This window comes from Vitis vinifera, chromosome 10 (assembly GCF_030704535.1).
Source record: "Vitis vinifera cultivar Pinot Noir 40024 chromosome 10, ASM3070453v1".
Lineage (NCBI taxonomy): Eukaryota > Viridiplantae > Streptophyta > Magnoliopsida > Vitales > Vitaceae > Vitis > Vitis vinifera.
Window position 1 is genome coordinate 10,613,946 of NC_081814.1, and position 19,622 is coordinate 10,633,567.

At 31.2% G+C, this 19,622-nt stretch overlaps 1 protein-coding gene across 1 annotated transcript; it reads left to right on the forward strand.

The window, feature by feature from the left end:
- The first annotated feature begins 236 nt into the window (after nt 1-236).
- Nucleotides 237-3,464, forward strand: LOC100253775 (uncharacterized). The gene is made up of 4 exons (XM_002275923.5): nt 237-775; nt 1,406-1,540; nt 1,754-1,855; nt 3,066-3,464. The coding sequence occupies exons 1-4, from the start codon at nt 389-391 to the stop codon at nt 3,174-3,176; spliced, it is 735 nt and encodes a 244-aa protein (XP_002275959.1). The 5' UTR covers nt 237-388; the 3' UTR covers nt 3,177-3,464.
- Nucleotides 3,465-19,622: the final 16,158 nt, after the last annotated feature.

A 19,622-nucleotide genomic window follows, 5' to 3' on the forward strand; every position in this document is an offset into this window, starting at 1 on the left:
ATATCCTGAAAAAGCATCTATATTTAGTATTTTATTTATTTATTAAATGCATTGCTTTTATACCATATATACTCAAGTTTTGGCCATTCAAATGTATGAGCTATCAAGGTAGATTCCCACCTCCATGTGACACGCGACTGAGGGGCATTCTCTAGTCCATGGAATATTGCTTTTCCCTGGAAACACTCATGACAAAGATGCCAAAGCCATGATTTTTTCATATTCTAAAGCAGCGTGTACAAGAATACCTTACTTCTTCCTCTTAAAGGCTTAGCCAACCTGCTTTATTCTCCATGCAAGCAAGGCTATTTTTTTTGTTGATATACAAGCAATATTCAACAAATGCTATGATTCAAACTAAAAAACAGCAGTCTCCTGTATACACCTCATGGGATCCTCGGTTTACCTCCTTCACCATTGCACCCTCTCCATTCCGCCCTTTCGAGTTCCTTCCACTGTCAATGTTGCAAGAACTACCAGACCTAATTTCAGATTTTCGCATTCTTCTACTTCACTTCCGATGTCCTCAGGACGTCACATCGGACGCTTGCTTACTCCCATAGTCTGTGCTGCAGACGGGGTTTCTACCCCTCCAACAAACAACAAAGGTGATGACAAGATTGTGAGAACTGGGATAGGGGCTGCTATAGCTTTGACTTGTGTTCTTGGGGTCATAGGTTGCAGTTATATGATCAACCAAAAGGCCATTACATCTCCTAAAATATTCGTGACTGGTTCCTCAAGGCATAAGAACATTCACCAACCTGCTGCTAAGGTTCCCTTCTTTACACTACACATATTCTTCCTCTATTGTGGAATATAATACTATATATAATTTGCTTTTATTACTATTTTTATACTTCGTCTTCAAATGGGAGTGAGTGGGGAGGAAAGGAAAAGAATTGGTTTGATATTATGAATTCCATTCTCCAAAACCAATGGAAATCCTGAGTCCCATGTAAAAGGAAGAAATCGAACTTCTTTTCTTTTCGTTCCATTCACTGGTTTTACAATTATGGATGCCTAGGAGAGTACTATGGAAATAAAATTGTAAATGCCTATATCCAGTAAAACACAAATAATAAAATTTGAGAAACACCGTGCACATCTTGATTAGGATTGTGGACATTTGAGGTTGAAGTTTCATAACGTCCAGACCATGTACCCAAAAAGTGCCATCTCATCCTTAGTATGATAGTACAGTGTTTTTAGAAAATATTGCCTTCTAACAAAATGGTTTGAATGGGGTACTTTTTGAATGTGTTACAATATATTGGTGCTTTGTACATCCATGAATGCAGAAGCTAATGAATTCAAGTACTAGGTTGAGCTAATAAACATGCTAGGCACGAAATGGGGAAACAATCTTGAATACCCTTCACTTATTCACATTTTATGTTTGCAGGCAAATGAGTTAATGGAGCTAATGGATAGAGGAAAGCACAATACGGTATCTGAGAAACTGAAAGGGATGTTTCAGGAAAATCCTGATGAAGCTTATAATGTGGGGATGGAACTAATAAAGATTCTCATCAGTAGGGTATGTAACACCACAGTCGTATCAAGAACTTCATATCATCATCAATTTGGAATATACCTATATTCTACCTTGGTTAAATTAAATTCCCTGCCATTAATTGTGAGGTACCAAGTTGAGTCAAGTTGGAGATTGCATTAGAAGATTGTCACACTAAGTCTTCCTGCTTTATAATCTGCTTCTTTAATGCTGTTTGGAATATTGTTTGCTTTACAGGAAAGATTCAGAGATGGTGTCACCATAAGTGGACAACTGGAGGGTTTATATGGCAAATCGACTTCTGCCCCTCTCAAAAAGGGAAACCTTTTTCTTTACAAGGTTTGTTAATTACATTTCAGCTTTTGTGTGGTGTACAACCGTTCAAGCTCTGTTTGGGAAATCTGGTTTTGCCAAGGTTTTTGAATTTAGAAACGTATTATAGTTTTTTGGAGAAAGAAATTTTCCATTTGGAAATTCTTTTAATAAAGCAAACCAGAGAATGGTGTCAAGTTTCTCTTTTGTTGTGCATGTTGAATTGTAAAAACTAGAAAACAGACATCCTACTCTTTGTGTGATAAATCTTTTGTTAGTATATATTTTTTAAAGTAATATTATATAGAATAATTGGGATATTCGTGTGTTATTGTAATATTAGATTTTCTTATAAAATAAGGAAATTTATTATGAATGTGTTTATAAATATTATAGGTAACCAGGAAAAAATGTTATGAGAAATATATAAAAAAAACCTTATGAAATAAGAGAGCTCACGGTTTAAGGTGTAGAGGTTTATAATGTAGAGGAAAGAAAGGGTGAGAGACACCTAATGAAACAAAAGAGCATGTGAGATACAAAATTGGAGAAATATGAGATGTTTTGAGATCCAATAAATATATTTGTTTCTATTGCCTTTAATATCCTTTATTGTATAGTGAAATATTATTTTTCATCCATAGATTCAGGTATCATTGGTGGAATCATATTAAAACATCGTATACCTTAATGTATGAATTGTTTATTTTTCTGTTGTTCCATTAATATGCTTGTTTCCAAGCTTCCCTTGACACAACATCATATTAGCAAGACAAGATGTATATCATGCATAATACAATAAATAAGGAATATAGATATATCTCATTTTATTTCTTGAAAAAGGCATTGAACTTTAAGTTACTTATTTGGCCAAATTTTTTAGCTAGCTAGGCCTAATAAAAATAGGAATTTGAGCAATATATGAAATTTTCTGTAAAATGCAGTGAGTGATTTCAGCTTGTCTATAGTTAGTTACTTGTCTCCAGTCATTTCAGCTTTGGTTGAACTCCAACTTCAGAATCATTTTTCCAAAATGTGGGAACAATTAGTTACAAATTCTACAACCATTTATTAGGTTGTGAGTGATTCAATATCCTCACCTTGATCATAAATATCATATTAAGATTAATATTAGAGGGAGTGTTGGCTAAAATGCAGTGCTATCTCTATAACTTCATGCACATACTGTTGATAATGGAAAACAATTTAAATTTTCACTGGTGATTATATTTTACAGGTTTTGATGCACGGCATGGTGGGTGAAATCGGGGAGGCAGAGCTATCGTGGAATAAGTTCAAGAATCTTCTAGGAGCAACTAGTGTTGTTCCCGTGTTGCCACGATCCTAGGGATTGATCCTAAACAGGAAATATCCAAATAAAATTTGTTCTTTATAATTTATTATTTAATATGAGAGGGTTGTTGCATGAATGATTTAAGCCTTGATTTTACAGTCAGTTTGGAGTTTGTAGTGAATTAAAAAAAAAAAAAAAAGCAGATCTGAGAGAGAGAGAGAGAGAACTATGAAGTTCTATTGTTTTGCCTTCAATCCTCAATTATATTGAGTATGCATTTTTTTTGTTGTAATTGAATATATCTAAGTATCCTTCCCTTACCAGAACGGCTTCATTATTTCAGTTTCTCTTTCTAGTTGTCTTTTTCCATGGAAACATTTGTCTAATAAAAGCCTTGTGTTTTTTTTTTTTCTTTTCTTTTTTTGAATTTTTCGAGTCCTAAATTTTGGATATTTTGATTTAAGGCATATTGTTACGGACTTAGTCGTTCACTAAGCTTGTGCGACACTTAGGCAAGTCAAGATGCTTGATCTTGCTAAGTAAGCCTTGCTCCTAATGCTTAGCTTGCTAGGTTAAGACGCTCACGACTCGAAAGTTTAAGAAGCTTAGTAGGCAACTTTTTAAAGAATGGAAATTCTTATTAACTCAAGGAAGCTTTTACAAGTGCTTGGAAGCTCACTTGCTTGGTGCCTTGGCCAAATGAGGCCCTCACCTATTTATAGGCACCAATGGAACTCTCTAGAACCTTGGAGGGTTCTTTACAACTCAAGTATATTCTAGAATGTCCTACATCATTCTAGGTACAAGCCTATGTACAAGTATATACAAGAGATTTCTAGAATTCTCTAGAAGGTTGTGGACTCCTCTCATGTCTTCCATCATAGTGTAGAGTTGTGTGGACTTCTCCAGGCATCTCTAGAACCTTCCACACTCTTCCCACTCTAGAAGTCTCCAAAAGCTTCCTAGCTCTATATAAGCCCATGAGGAGGCTCATTTGGATCATCTTGTGACAATATGCTAAAATGCTTATTATTATTATTATTATTATTATTATTATTATTATTATTATTATTATTAGCATGCATGCATGGGGTTCATACTTGTTCTTTTATGAGGAACATAGACTTTTCCTAATTATTGGAGGAACACTTCACCTCTACCTCTCCATTGTTTTTACTGGTAGTGGGGTAACTAATTAGATGAGATAGAACATGGTCAATTCAATCTCGACTTATACATGAAACTCATTTGTCCAAACTCAACCTCACTAAAAAAAAAAATTCAACTCAAGCTATCCAATCCAGGCCCGACCTAAGCCTATTTTTAAACATGTGTTAAAATCAGACTAGACTTGGGTCCATAAATATATGTTCAAATTAGTCGTCTTAGGCCCCAATGTCTAAAAACATTACTTGACTTGATAACCACAAAAGAGTTTCATGATTAAATAATTTGAAGTGTGGATTATGGAAGATGTTATAGTATATATATATATTAATTAAACTGACTTATGCGTCAATTATCTCCTTTAAGTACCTTATAATGTGATTTTATGAGTTTGATAGCTCCACATGAACCCTGTTTGTAGAACTAGCAATTTTGATTTTTCACCAAGTGAGGATAAGCCATTTTAGAAAGTGGGCCAAATTTGAAAACTTCTTATCAAACTTTAGTCGTTTAGTATTGGTTTATAATATAAAAATTTATAGAGAAGAAAGATCTTGACATTGTTATTTGAAAGTTTTTATTTATTTATTTATTATTTTTTATAAAAAAATGTTTTTATAGTTAGACTCGGAAAATCAAAGTTTGATTTACTTGAAATTAATTTTTGTAAGTATTTTAGTTGAATTCAAATAAGGGCTATTTCCTTATTTACATTATAAATTTAAAGTAAATGAAAACATTTACTTAATTAATGATGTGAATAGACAATATAAGAAAAAACACTTTTTCCATAAAAAATTTAGGGACAGATAAAAATTTAATCCATAAATATAATTTCTCTTGACTAAATTCTAAATTTTCAATGTTGTCCCTAATATCAAATTTTTAAAAACTTTTCTTGACGAATTTAAAATTTTCGTCATTGACATATATGATGGAAAATTTAGCCTTTTTTTTTTCTTTTATGTTAACTCTTTTGTGACTAAAATAGGTCATTTGCTCATGAAAATATTTATAGCTAAATATAATTTTTTGCGACCAAAATGACTTTCTTACTAAAAGTTATTTTGATCTGTATTTGCTCGCAAAGTTTCTTCATCATTGATTTTATTATTTCTTGATGAATTGAGTAATTTTGTCATTAAATAATGTTTTTAAATACATATCAAATAATATATTTATCACTAAATATAATTTTTTTGGACAAAAATGACATTCTTACCAAAAACTTTTAATCTATATTTGCTAACCAAGTTTCTTCATCATTAATTGTATTATTTCCTGATACATTGATTAATTTTGTCACTAATTAATAGTGTTATTAAATTCTAATATTAGTAAATAATATTGATAAATAGCTAGATGATTTATTTAATAATTACTTTCTATGTTCTTAGTTTTTATATAATAGTTATATTTTTATAAAATAATATAATATATTATTTAAAGAATTAATTAATATTTATATTTTAATATTTTATTTATATTACTTTGTATAAATAATACTCAAAATAGTTAAAGATACATAACATTAAGTACAATAATATAAGTTTATTTAAATTTAAATGTTTTGTTATATAATAGTAATATTTTTATGAAATAATATAAATATGTCATTTGGATAGATAATATTTATATTATATCACAAAATCAATTTTTTTTGTCATATGTGTTAATGATGGTTTAAAAGTGGATATCACTAAAATGAAAAGAATAAAAGATCAAAACAACCTCTCATTTGCTTTCAAGATTTTTTTTTTATTGGTAAAAGAATTTTAAAAGATCAAAACAACCTCTCATTTGCTTTCTTCAAGATTTTTTTTTATTGGTAAAAGAATTTCTAATCATTATCAGTAATTTAACCCCACTTATTGAGGGACATTGTAGTACAATAATTTAAAAACTATTCACTTTTAACAACCTCCCATGCTTAATATTCAACTAAAATTATCTTATGATTTTAAAATTTTTATTTAGATAATATTTATATTTAATTTGATGTAAAAATCAAAATGAAGTCAAAATTATAATTCTAAACGGGTCAATTTTATTACAATAAAAATCTGACTACTCATAAAAATAAGGGAATAAATAATTTTTCCCTCAAGGAACTGTGTTACAACCTACCATTATCAACTGGTTAGTCGGACATGAGTCCCCTTTAGTTGAGTAAAATGTGGAGTTCCTATATGTGAAATTGTATTTTGTATTTACAAGTAAAATCTTTAATTTTTTTTTTCTTTTTGTAGATATTTATAAAACGACTTTCATTAGAAATTCTATGTTCATTGAAAATCTATTTTAAAAAAATGTGCAAAAGTTTATATGGAATTAAAAGGTTGTTCTCCTAAACTTATATTTTTATTTAAGAAATTTGTCTCCAATAATGTTCTAGAAAAAAATCATACTTTTTCAAATTTTATTTTATTAATTTATTGTTCTATTATATGTTGGGAGTTATCATTTTAATTATACTCTTAAAAATTTAGGTGCATGGGAGGTGGTTATAGAAAAAGAGGATAGAGAAAAATATGCATGCCATTGTTATCTATGATCATGGATATTTATATATAAATACATTTGAGTTCTATTATAATTCAAATTACTTCTCCTACTCTAATCCAAACTAATAATAAACTTTTACTCTAATTCAAATTCTATATTCTATTTTAATTCAATCTAATATACTAATATTTAAATTAAGGATAACATTAATTTTTTGTGATATGCCCCCGCATAAGATGGGATTTGGTGGTTGAAAGATTAGGCAAGAGTGGATTTCAACAAGGTTTTATGTTGCCTATTTTTTTCTTCCATATATACTTGTGAAAATCCACATCCTCTCTTCACTTTAACAACCTACATTCCACTCGCTCTCTCGCATAGTATCTCTCTTACTCTCCCTCTTTCTATGTTTGGTTAATTTTGATATAACAATAAATTTGATTCTTTTGAATGATTAGGTTGAGAAATTTTGATTGCAAAGAAATTTAAAAACTAAGTAGTTATGTTTTTCAAAATCATCATAATGAAGTGTCATGTGAAAAAAAATATTAAATTTGCTAACGAATAAGTGTTGGATGATAATATATTAAAAAACTTTTAGTTGTTAGTTTTGATATAGCTAAACAATAATTTTGGTTATTTCCATTGATAGGGTTGTGAGATTTTGATTGTAAAGAAATTTAATATAGATGTGGTTATATTCCCCAAAATCATCATAATGAATTTATATATATATATATAATTTGCTTCCAAATGAGCTAGACTATACTACAATAAATTTTTGTTAATGGTCAATTTTGATATCACAAGAAATTGATTCTTTTGAACATCAAGTTGCATGATTCCAATTGCAAAGAAATTTGAAAATTAAAGTTAGTAGTTATTTTAATTAAAAAAATTATAATAAAGAATCATGGGAACAAATAATTGCTAGCAAATGAGTGTTGGAAGATTCTACATTTAAGAACTTTTAATAGTCATTTTTGATATAGCTAAACAATGATTTTGATTCTTTCTAATGATAGGGTTATGGGTTTTTGATTGAAAAGAAATTTAATCCGAATGTAGATATATTTCCCAAAATCATTCTAATGATTTTTGTACAAAAATAAAATAAAATAAATTTGCTTCAAGATCAGAGCTAGACTATATTATATTAAATTTCTATCAATGGTCAATTTTGATATAAAAGTCAATTTGATTCTTTGAAATGGTATGGTAAAGCAATTCTAATTACAAAGAAATTTAAAAATAAGTAGTTATATTTATCAAAATCATCATAATAAACTGTCATGTGAAAAAAAGTTAAACATTCTAACAAATGGGTGTTCAAGGATACCACATTAATGAACTTTTAACGGTTTTTTTTCTTCATATAGCCAAGTGATAATTTTGGCTCTTTCAAAAGTTAGGGTTGTGAGATTTTAATAAAGATGTAGTTATATCCCCCAAAATCATCATAATAAATTTTCATACAAAAAAAAAACTTTTTTTTTTTAAAGTCTTAGCTATACTATATTAAATTTATGTTATAGGTCGATTTTGATATAATAATAGATTTGATTTTTTTAGATTGCAAAAAAAAAATTTAAAAAGTAAGTAATTATGTTAGTCAAAATCATCACACGAAGTGTTGTGTGGAAAAAAAAAATTTGCTAAGAGATGAGTGCTAGAGGATACTATAATAAAGAACTTTTAATAATTATTTTTGATATAACCAAAAAATAATTTCTTTTTCTTTCATATGATAAAGTTACAACATTTCTACTACAAAGAAATTTAATATGTATGTAGTTATATTACCTAAATTCATCATAATAAGTTTTTGTAAGGAAAAAAAAATGTTAAATATTCTAACAAATGGGTGTTCAAGGATTCTACACTAATGAACTTTTAATAGTTTTTTTTTTTTTTTTTCATATAGCCAAGTGATAATTTTGGCTCTTTCAAATGTTAGGGTTGCGGGATTTAAATGAAGATGTAGTTATATTCCCCAAAATTATCATAATAAATTTTCATACAAAACAAAATAAAAAACAATTTTTTTTTTAAGTCTTAGCTAAACTATATTAAATTTATGTTAGTGGTCAATTTTGATATAATAATAAATTTAATTTTTTTAGATTGCAAAAAAAAAATTAGAAAGTAAGTAATTATGTTAGTCAAAATCATCATAATGAATTGTTGCCTGAAAAAAAAAAATTGCTAAGAGAGGAGTGCTAGAGGATACTATAATAAAGAACTAATAATTATTTTTTGATATAATCAAACAATAATTTTTTTTTTCTTTTAGATGATAAGGTTACAAGATTTCTATTGCAAAGAAATTTAATATGGATGTAGTTATATTACCTAAATTCATCATAATAAGTTTTTGTAAGGAGAAAATAAAAATGTTAAATATAAGTGGTAGGCTCATAGTGTTGCAAGAGGTAGTATATATGAAGTTATAAGCTCTATGTGTTAAACGTGGTGAAGTTGTGGGAATGGTGGTGTCATTAGTGTTGGAGGCCTTGGATATGGAGGTTATGCAAATAAAAGAAGGTAGTTGTAGGGTGTGGATAGATATATTGTGGAGTTGAAGGTGGGTTAATGAGGGCGTTGGAGATGATCATGGTTTGTAAGGTTAGTTAGGGTAATGGCCATGGGTAAGAGTCATGTCATTATGAGAGGTGTGGATGGATTAGAAAGGTGTGTGTATGTGTGGTGGCCAAGGAAGAATTTGTGTGATAAAGGTTAAAGGTTCCCCCATGGTTGTTTATTCATTGTGTTAGGGAGGTTTCATTGCAAAAGTGGAAATATGGTGAGTGGGTTTCCTTTTAGTGAAGATTACATGAGGCTAGGAGCTTTTGTGGTCATGGGTTATGGAGGCTTGGTTAAGGGCAAAGGGTAGTTGGTCATGTGGATTGACTATAGTGGAAGATTTTGAGGTTAGTGATAGGTTTATAGAAGAAGCAGACGTGTGTGGAAAGGTTGGTTGGCCATGGGTGATGTTGGCATTAGTTGAGATGTGGATTATGATGGAAAACAACAATCTCAATTTGGTACCATGGAGAACTGTGTGAAAAATAGGTTGTGGAGTGAAGGTGTTCTTTTTGTATAGAAATATATATATAATGAAATGCAAAATAAATAACCCTGATTGTAAAGAACAATAGAAAAAGTAATAGAGGTAAAAGAAATGACATAATATTTAAGAGGTTTGGTAAGAATGGCTTATCTACATCCTTTGGCGATGATGATCAATCCACTAATCTTCAAATTAGAAAATTACAAAATCAAATTGGGAGGCTTTTACTTGGTGAAGAGTTTTTTTCACACAAATATTGACTAAAGCCACTTCAATCCCTTAGCTAGAGGATGTGCTCCTATTTACAGACTCCTAAGTCTTAGAAGAAACAATTCATATATAATCCATGTGGGACTAGGAATCCTAAAATAGAACAATCTAATTGAACCAAAAACAACAAATCTCTACCTTGGTGCATAAGAATCCATTGCCAACTTTCAAAATTCAAAAAATTCTCTGACAAGTAAACAAACCATCTTTTCCTCTAAATACATACCAAAAGATGTTCAAATTGACAAGATATTGACTAAGTTCAAATAACGAGAATAAGGTATATCACCATCTACTACTAGAAGTATATGTCATCATATCAAAAGATCGAGTAGACATGCAAATCTCTCTTATTAGTTTGCTACTTGCAATTGAATCTTGCTAATTTATTGTTGTGGAAGTGCTTGATTTAAAACATTTTCTTCATTTCTAATACCTTTTCCTATCATTGAAGGTTCATTACTTGTCTTATTAGAATTTGCTCAATTAATTGTTGTTATCACAAGCTTTACTTGTTTTGAACTATTCACAATATGTTTTTCAGAACAATCATTTTTTACATGTTTCAATAAAGTAGATAAATCCAAAGTCACATTCTTGCTAAAAATTATTTTCTTCGAATCTAAACACCAAAAGAAAATATCCTTTCATACTTACACCCCATGAATAATGCTCTCTTGGCTTTCAGATATAATTTAGATTCCTTCACATGAAGGAAAGTAGTGGAACCAAAAATATTGAAGGAATTATAATCATTTGCAGGTTTTCTAGACTAAGTCTTAATAGGAATTTTGCTCTCAATTAATGCAGTAGATGGTATACAATCTAACATTTGACAACATATATTGAACTTTTTTCAATAAAATTTGATTCATACACTCTGAAACCCCATTCAGTTGTGGTGTGTACCTAACTATGAAGTGCAAAATAATGTCCTCATTTTGACATACTTGGAAAAATAGGTCACTTTTACATTCACTACCATTATTTGATCTCAATCATTTGATATTCTTTCTAGTCTAAGTTTCAATAATCTTTTCCCATTTAAAAAAACCCCCAAAAATTCATCCTTATATTTCATGACATACAACTAAACCCTTCTAGAGAACTCATCAATAAAGAAACAAATTAGAGCATGCCTCCCAAAGAAGATACTTTGATTGGTTCCCAAACATCTATATGCAGATAATCTAATATATATATATATATACCTTTAGAATAATGAGTTGCAATCTCAAATTTCACTTTTGTTTTCTTTCTAAAAACATAATGCTCACAAAATTCTAGTTTGCAAGTTTTTCCTTCAATAATCCTTGCTTCACTAAATTCTATAAAACCTTTTCACCTGCATCTTGTAAATACATATACTATAACCTTATAGTTTCTAATTCTTCATCATCTTTAGCGGCTTAATTGTTGATCTAACAATTGTTCTCCCTTGAAAGTAGTATAAATTATTAGTAAACACTATGGATTCCAAACACTTGTAATGAGATGAGGCATTTCTCCATACCGGGAACATACTAAACTTCTATTGAAGTTTTAATTGATCTAAAATGGGTCTTCAATTGGATGGTACCTTGCTCATATAAACAAGTCCATCATGTAGTTGTTTAAAGCTAAAAAAAAAAAAAAAAAAAAAAACACTCATTGTAGGGACACATGTGATAAGTGGATCTAGTATCCAAAATCCTTTCACATGGGTTATGAAGCAATTAAGGGTAAGCCAACCAAAGTAAAGTGTTTGATTATCATCTCCATACTTGGTCATATAAGTATTAAACATCCTTTCGCCTTTAATTTTTGTTTTCTTTTTAGCTTAGGATAATTCTTCTTCCAATACCTTTTTTAATGACTAAAGGCCCATTCTTCTTTCACAAGTCTACCTTTAAATTGAGACTTGTCTCATTTTCTAGATTTACAACTTCGGGAGTCACCCACTATTAGTGTTTTTGCTGACATATCTCTATGATCCTTTAATTTGGTCATTTTTATCGCATAATATAAAAAATTACCTTATCCTTATCACAAAGCAAGGTGGGGTGGTAAGATGTTCACACTCGTTAGGAAGATAATTTAATAGTAAGAAGCTAGACATTATTCTTATATCCAATATTCTCATCTAAATTCAACAAATCTACTATGATCCTATCAAAGGAATGTATTTGATCATTCATAGACATACGTGGTAAATATTGGAAGTGAAAAAGTAATTTCTTTAAATACAATAAATTTTCCATACTCTTTATCAATGTCTATTTCATAATGAAGTATTTATAAATTTTTAGCAAGATATAAACGAATGGAACTACATGCTTAGAAATTGATCTTTGTCCTTTCTTTATCATCTATACCTTGGTTTTTCTTCCAAAGCAATATCCAAATCCTATTGACACCATATATCTAACAACTCGCAATGCCATATTCCAAAATTATTAGTCTCATAAATTTTGCAGTAGTAACCATAGTTTTGATTGACAAAATCTTTGTAATTTTCTTTTAGCTAGCCCCATATATAACAAACATTTTTAGATAGAACCACAATTTGTTATGCTTTGACCTAATTCCACAAGACTTCAATGGCACCAAATGTTAAATAAACTAGCTTTGCATATAAAGAAAAAATTGCCAAAGTAATAGAGATAAATGAGGGGATATAATATTTAAGAGGTTCAATAAGAATGTGTTACTTGTGTCCTCTAGCAATGATAATCAATCTAGTAATCTTCAAATTAGAAAATTACAAAATCAAATTGGTAGGCTCTTACTTAATAAAATGCTTTCTCTACATAAATAATGACTAAAGCCACTTCAATCCCTTAGCTAAAGCATGTGGACCTATTTATAGACCCTTAAGTCTTAAAAGAAACAATTCATAATTTATACGAGACAAAAATTCCTAAAATATAAAAAAACTCTAATTGATCCAAAAACAACACTCCCATGGGTTGCCGAATGGTAAAGATGTGTGAGGTGTAAAGTTGTTATGTTGAGTGTGATGGGATGTGAAGACATTGTTGTGTGTGGGAGGTTCTGATGAGGGGTATGGGTTGGCTTAAGATGTGAATGATGGTTGATGAAAAGGAAGTCTTCATGTTCTCGATGGGTGGAGATACTTAGGTGAGAATGGAGTGACCATGAAGGTGACAAGTATGGGTATCATATAGAATCGGGAGAGGCCCTAACCTTCCACCAATGTGGTAACTCCCTCATTTTTTTTTATCTCTCTTATTTATTATTGTTATTATTGTTGTATTTAAAAATTTATAATTAAAATAAAAATATGTGTATATATTTTAGGAAGCCCACAAGTTGCATTTATCTGCATAAAAACGTAATAAAAATAAGAAATCAAATAAAATTAAAAATAAAAGGAAAATATAAAACAAAATTAAGACAAAGTTGATAGTAAAGAGATAATGTGTAAGCATAGCACCATAATCAATTTTAATGAATGCACAAAAGTGGGCTCATATTGATAGGAATAAAATTATGTCTTCATCAAGTCATCATAATCCCTTAGATTTGCATGATTTTATCAAAATTTTAGAGTTAGGTGTGCTACCGTTTGAAAATTGCTTTTGATGTTTGAAAAATTGGAATGGAGCATGAATGGGTTTTTTTTTTTTTTTGCATGGATCATTCGAACAATCCATTAATTTCTTCCTATAGTGGTTCACATGATGAGGACGTTCATATGGTACTCATTGGGTGCTAATTATCGTCTCTTAAAAGGTGTTTTAACATTTATTCTTTCACCATTTCCTTATTTGCTTATCATTTTTCCTTCCTATATTGGTTTTTACAAACACTACAAGAAAAAATGGAATCAATGACGTTTTTTAAGCATCAAGAAAAGTATAAGATGATGCTTCTCTAAAGCGTCCTCTCCCCTGTCATTATATGTCTTAGTCAATAATGACGCTTCTAGGAAGCACCATATTTGATTTATACATTCAATGACACTTAAAGAAGTGTCATCTTTGAATAACGTTAATAATGACACTTATAAATGCATCATATTTGAGTATTTTTTACTAAAATAGTTTTTATAAAATTGTCATTGTTGACACTCATAAGGGCGTCATCTTTGGATTATTTTTTCAATAGCACTTTTAAAAGCGCTATCTTTGGTTATGTTAATAATGACACTTAATAGAAGAGTCATCTTTAAGCATTTTATTTTAATAATAATATTGCTATTATGTTTTTAAAACAATGAATTTCCTATATAATTAAATAAAAGCAAAAAAAAAATTCTAAATCATAAAATTAAATTGAATTTTACAAATTAAAATATCTCCAAATATTAATATACAATGGCTTAGTTTGAATAATTAGTATAATTACTTGTATACAAATTATAAATTTGCTCATTAGATCAAAATATTTCAATGAGAATTTTTAAATCCAATATAAGAACAAATATCGGTGTAATGACTACAAAAAGAAACCATCATCAACAAAAGCCTAATTCAACCTCCTAATGATTTAAATGATATCATCTTCATGATTTTTAGCATCGCTTCATTAATGTAATGATTTCTCATCTTCTTGTAAGCCAATTTCCTTTGCAAGCTATAAATAAAATAATAAAAAAAATATAAAACTTTTAAATTATACATGTAACAACCAATATAATTGAAACAAAAAATATAAGAATATAAAATAATCCAGCATGTTAATTAGCTTTTGTTCAAGCAAAGCAATAAAACAAACATACTAATTAGTTATATCTCAATCCCACTTGTAAACAATTTTCCTTATCATTAATTTTCATGCTATATTTTCTTAGAACATTTTAAATCTTGAAATCATGATAGGTTAACTTTAGATAGGATATTTCTAAATGAGTGTAGTGCATGTCTAGTAAGCTAATTTACTCATAATATTTGACCTGAGGTAGTTGATATAGAGAAATTAACATCTTGGTAGTTTAGCCATGACCCAATTGTTGAAAATATGCAAACTGATGTGTAGGCTGTAAATATGCAGGTTGATAGTTCTTTCCTAATTGTATTATTGCCATAAATATGCAAGCTAATATGTAGGCCGTAAATTTTCCTAGAATGGTGACCAAACTAGTTTTCTAGAATAATTTCTTAGAGCTGTATATATATCCCTATTGTAATCTTAGTATATGTATGAATAAAATTTAAATTTCTCCACATGGTATTAGAGCTGGTTAGAGTTATGCCCTAAGGGGTTTTTTTTTTCTTTTTTTGTTGGCCGGGGGGATGGGGGGTGGTATGGGCTATTCTATGGTAGAATCTGGTGGCCTTCATTGTGAAGACTTTCTTTTCTTATATTTGATCAGCGTTATCTAGATTTTCCCTTTGAAAAACTTGGCCTCAATTGCCTAGTATCTCTGTCAGATTTTTGGTTTTTGTTACCCATAAATTTTTTCCCACAACCTATGGGGGGGGAGTGGTATGGGCAATTCTATGGTAGAATCTGGTGGCCTTCATCGCCTTCTTACTCTGCCTTCATTGTGAAGACTTTCTTTTCTTATATTTGATCAGTGTTATCTAGATTTTCCCTTTGAAAAACTTGGCCTCAATTGCCTAGTATCTCTGTCAGATTTTTGGTTTTTGTAACCCATAAATTTTTTCCCACAACCTATGGGGGGGGGGGGGGGGGGGGGGAGTGGTATGGGCAATTCTATGGTAGAATCTGGTGGCCTTCATCGTCCTCTTACTCTGCCTTCATTGTGAAGACTTTCTTTTCTTATATTTGATCAGAGTTATCTAGATTTTCCCTTTGAAAAACTTGGCCTCAATTGCCTAGTATCTCTCTCAGATTTCTGGTTTTTGTTACCCATAAATTTTTTCCCACAACCTATGGGAAGGGGGGAGGGGGGGAAGTGGTATGGGCAATTCTATGGTAGAATCTGGTGGCCTTCATCGCCCTCTTACTCTGCCTTCATTGTGAAGACTTTCTTTTCTTATATTTGATCAGCGTTATCTAGATTTTCCCTTTGAAAAACTTAGCCTCAATTGCCTAGTATCTCTCTTAGATTTTTGGTATTTGTTACCCATAAATTTTTTCCCACAAACTATTGGGGGGGGGGGGGTGTGGGCAATTCTATGGTAGAATCTGGTGGCCTTCATCGCCCTCTTACTCTGCCTTCATTGTGAAGACTTTCTTTTCTTATATTTGATTAGCGTTATCTAGATTTTCCCTTTGAAAAACTTGGCCTCAATTGCCTAGTATCTCTGTCAGATTTTTGGTTTTTGTTACCCATAAATTTTTTCCCACAACCTATGGGGGGGGGGGGGGGGGGGGGAGTGGTATGGGCAATTCTATGGTAGAATCCGATGGCCTTCATCGCCCTTTTACTCTGCCTTCATTGTGAAGACTTTCTTTTCTTATATTTGATCAGCATTATCTAGATTTTCCCATTGAAAAACTTGGCCTCAATTGCCTAGTATCTCTCTCAGATCTCTTGTTTTTGTTACCCATAAATTTTTTCCCACAACCTATGGTATTAATATTTAAACTTCCTTTTCTGTAGCCCTTGCTGTCCTTTATCACCTTATCCAAAGTCATGATCAATTTATCTTCTTCCCAAACCACAGTCAGTCACTACTCCTACTTTTCCTACTAAAAATCCTGATTCCCAAATCACAGTCTGCAAACTCAATGGCACACTTGTCTTGGATGGTCACAATCTGCCAAGTTTTTCATCAAAAGCAAAAAGAAGATGGGCGATTTGTTAGAAAAAGTTCCCATTCCTAAGGATGATGATCCTAAGTTGGAGACATGGGAAGCTGAAAATTCCATGATCATGCCTTGGTTGCTTCATTCTATGCAACCAAAAATCAGCAAATCACTTCTCTTCCTTTCAACAGCTAAGGAAATTTGGGAAGTTATGACATTCATATTCAAAGGTGGAGATAAAGGCTCAAGTTTATGACTTAAAGAATTAAATTCACTCTATGAAGCAATGGTTGTTATTTGTGATGAAGTATTATGATATGCTAGAAGGCTTATGACTAGAACTGGACCACTATCAACATAATGGAATCTGTTGTTGTTCAACTGTAGAAGTTGATTGAAGAAGACAAGAATTGTGCCTTCCTGGCTGGTTTAAATCCTGACCTAGATCAAGGGGGTTCAAGTTCTAGGAAAAGAACTTTTTCCCTCAATGAAAGAAGCATTTGCCTATGTACATGCAGAAGAGAGTCGTTAGATTGTGATGTTGGAAAAACCATACATCGAGAATTTGGCTCTTGCAATTCCCAAATCCAATAATTATTATACAACTGAGAAGCAAGAAGGAAGGAGATCAAATGATTGAATGAAAATAACACTAGGTGGTGTGATTTTTGTACCAAACCTCAACATGCACAAGAGACCTATCGGAAGATTCATGGAAAGCCCTATTCCATTGGGAAAAATGATGGAAAATGATAGTAGTGTGGCCAGAGTCAAAATCAGGTTTTCAGTGGATAACAAGAAGGAAGAAACTTCTATGGGTAGTCAAGAGTTTGGAGGATCTAATAAGGAACAAATGGAAAAATTAAAGGGCTTACTAGACCAAATGAACATTTCCATGTCTATGTGCTCCTATGTTCAACAATGTGATATCTTTAAAGGCTTAATTACTTTTTATGTTTGTTATTCTGACCATTGGATTCCCAAGTGGTGGATTGGGTGCACAACACCTAAATTTCTATATGAAGGTATTTTTTTCATGTTACGAGCACTTAGTTTCCTGAATCCAACCTATTGGTAGCTTTGGTAAAGCTCTATCTTCCTTGGACATTCTTGTCAACTTACCATACCAATTTGAAAAAGGTCAAGAACCATCGAAAGCCTTGCAGAAAATCCTTGATTGCAGTAGCTTCAAATTGGAGAACCTTGCGCTCCCCCTAAGACAAAAAGAATTAAAAAAGACATGCAATACTTACTGACATCTTACTTTTTAAACCAGAAAAATATATCACAGCTTAGAAATAAGAAGTTCTTATGGTTCTTTTTCTTTGATAAGCTAAATTTCCGAGCATGAATAATTTTTTCCCTCATAAGTGAGATCTTTCCCAGTTTATGTTACAAATATTACTTCCTAACTATTCATATGGGCTAGTGTCTCCAGAATTCTATCTTCCCTCTATCAATACCCTTCTACAGGTTATATGCCCATTAAAGGGGTCAAGGGGAGAGGTATTGTTTTATAGTTTATATATATCCAATTAATTTTGCTTCCAGGCAACATTCAAGCCTTATTCCTTGAGGCTCATCTCAATGCAAGCCTCATGGAAAATTGAAAGCACAAGCTTCAAGGTGTGAAGTCCTCAAGTCTGCACTGTTTCTCATAAAAATAACTAAGTTTCTGTCAAAAATTTCAGTCAAGGAATAACTTAGTTGTAAAATTTAGTAACATTCTAATCTCATAAAGCTATCATCTAGTTCCTTCTCTAGACGTGATTCAGTTGGAATTTAGAATTGTATTTCACTTATTTTCACTGGGAGTGAAATTTTTTGTTTTGAATAGCCTAGGCATGTAAATTTTTATTGTAAGCTTCCTTGCCTGGACTGGGTCTGTTTTCCCAAACCTTTACAACTATTACATTACATAGTTTCATCTACTTTTCAGGTTAGAACTGCTACGAGAACATGAAAGATACAAGGAAGAACAAGTGGAGGAATTAAAACACTCTATGCAGAGTGGAATGGTTAGTTTTCATTTCAATATTCCTCCAGGCTCTAGCTATAACTATATCTTGTTTCTGGCCCTTGAGGCCTGGCTCAATGGTAAAGAGCTGGAGTGGGTTTATGGGAGGTTCAGGTTTAAGTTCCAGTGTTAACAAGAAACGAAAACTATAATTTGCTTCTGATAAAAAAATCAGCTGGCAATTATGATTTCTCATCTCTGTTATTTCATTTGAACTCCCAGGCACAGGTAATGAAAGAGCAAGCTCAGCTCAGGGAAGAGATAACTTACCAGTACAAAGTTGGCAACTTTGAGGTGAGCTTAATGACCCAATTCCTCGAGTGATTTCCAATCATTTTCTGCTTATTGTTCTTATTCTGTGCCTATTTATATCAATACTCAATAGGCGGCAGCTGCCATCCAGAGAAGATTGGACCCAGATGTTGCTATGTAAAAGAGTAGTTGGTCATAGTCTTGGGATGGAAATCCTGTCATGCTTGGAACACCTTGCATTAGGATGCAAGGTTTGTATGGATCCCCCTTCTGTTAGGCTTACTAAGAGGATCTTTTTTGACTTTTTTCCTACTTCATAGAAAATACAGCAGGGTTCAAACTTATGTTCTAGGTTCGACTACTTTGGTGTTCTTTTCCCATTTTTGCAGATCCGTGGAAGAGTGTTTTGTTTTAACTGCTTTTGTACCACATGCAATATTGATCAATTACTCTTTTGTGCTCATTGCTTCTTAGAAGAGATAGTGTATGTATTCTTTTTTCTGGGTTCTACATCTTTGTTAATTTTTCATGACTTGTAACTGAATCTATGTTAGCCTAA

Bases quoted from the DNA above. Each gene is read 5' to 3' on its own strand.
- LOC100253775 (XM_002275923.5), top strand. From the start codon at position 389: ATGGGATCCTCGGTTTACCTCCTTCACCATTGCACCCTCTCCATTCCG. The intron at 776-1,405 runs GTTCCCTTCTTT...TTATGTTTGCAG, and splicing joins TTCACCAACCTGCTGCTAAG to GCAAATGAGTTAATGGAGCT. The intron at 1,541-1,753 runs GTATGTAACACC...TTTGCTTTACAG, and splicing joins TAAAGATTCTCATCAGTAGG to GAAAGATTCAGAGATGGTGT.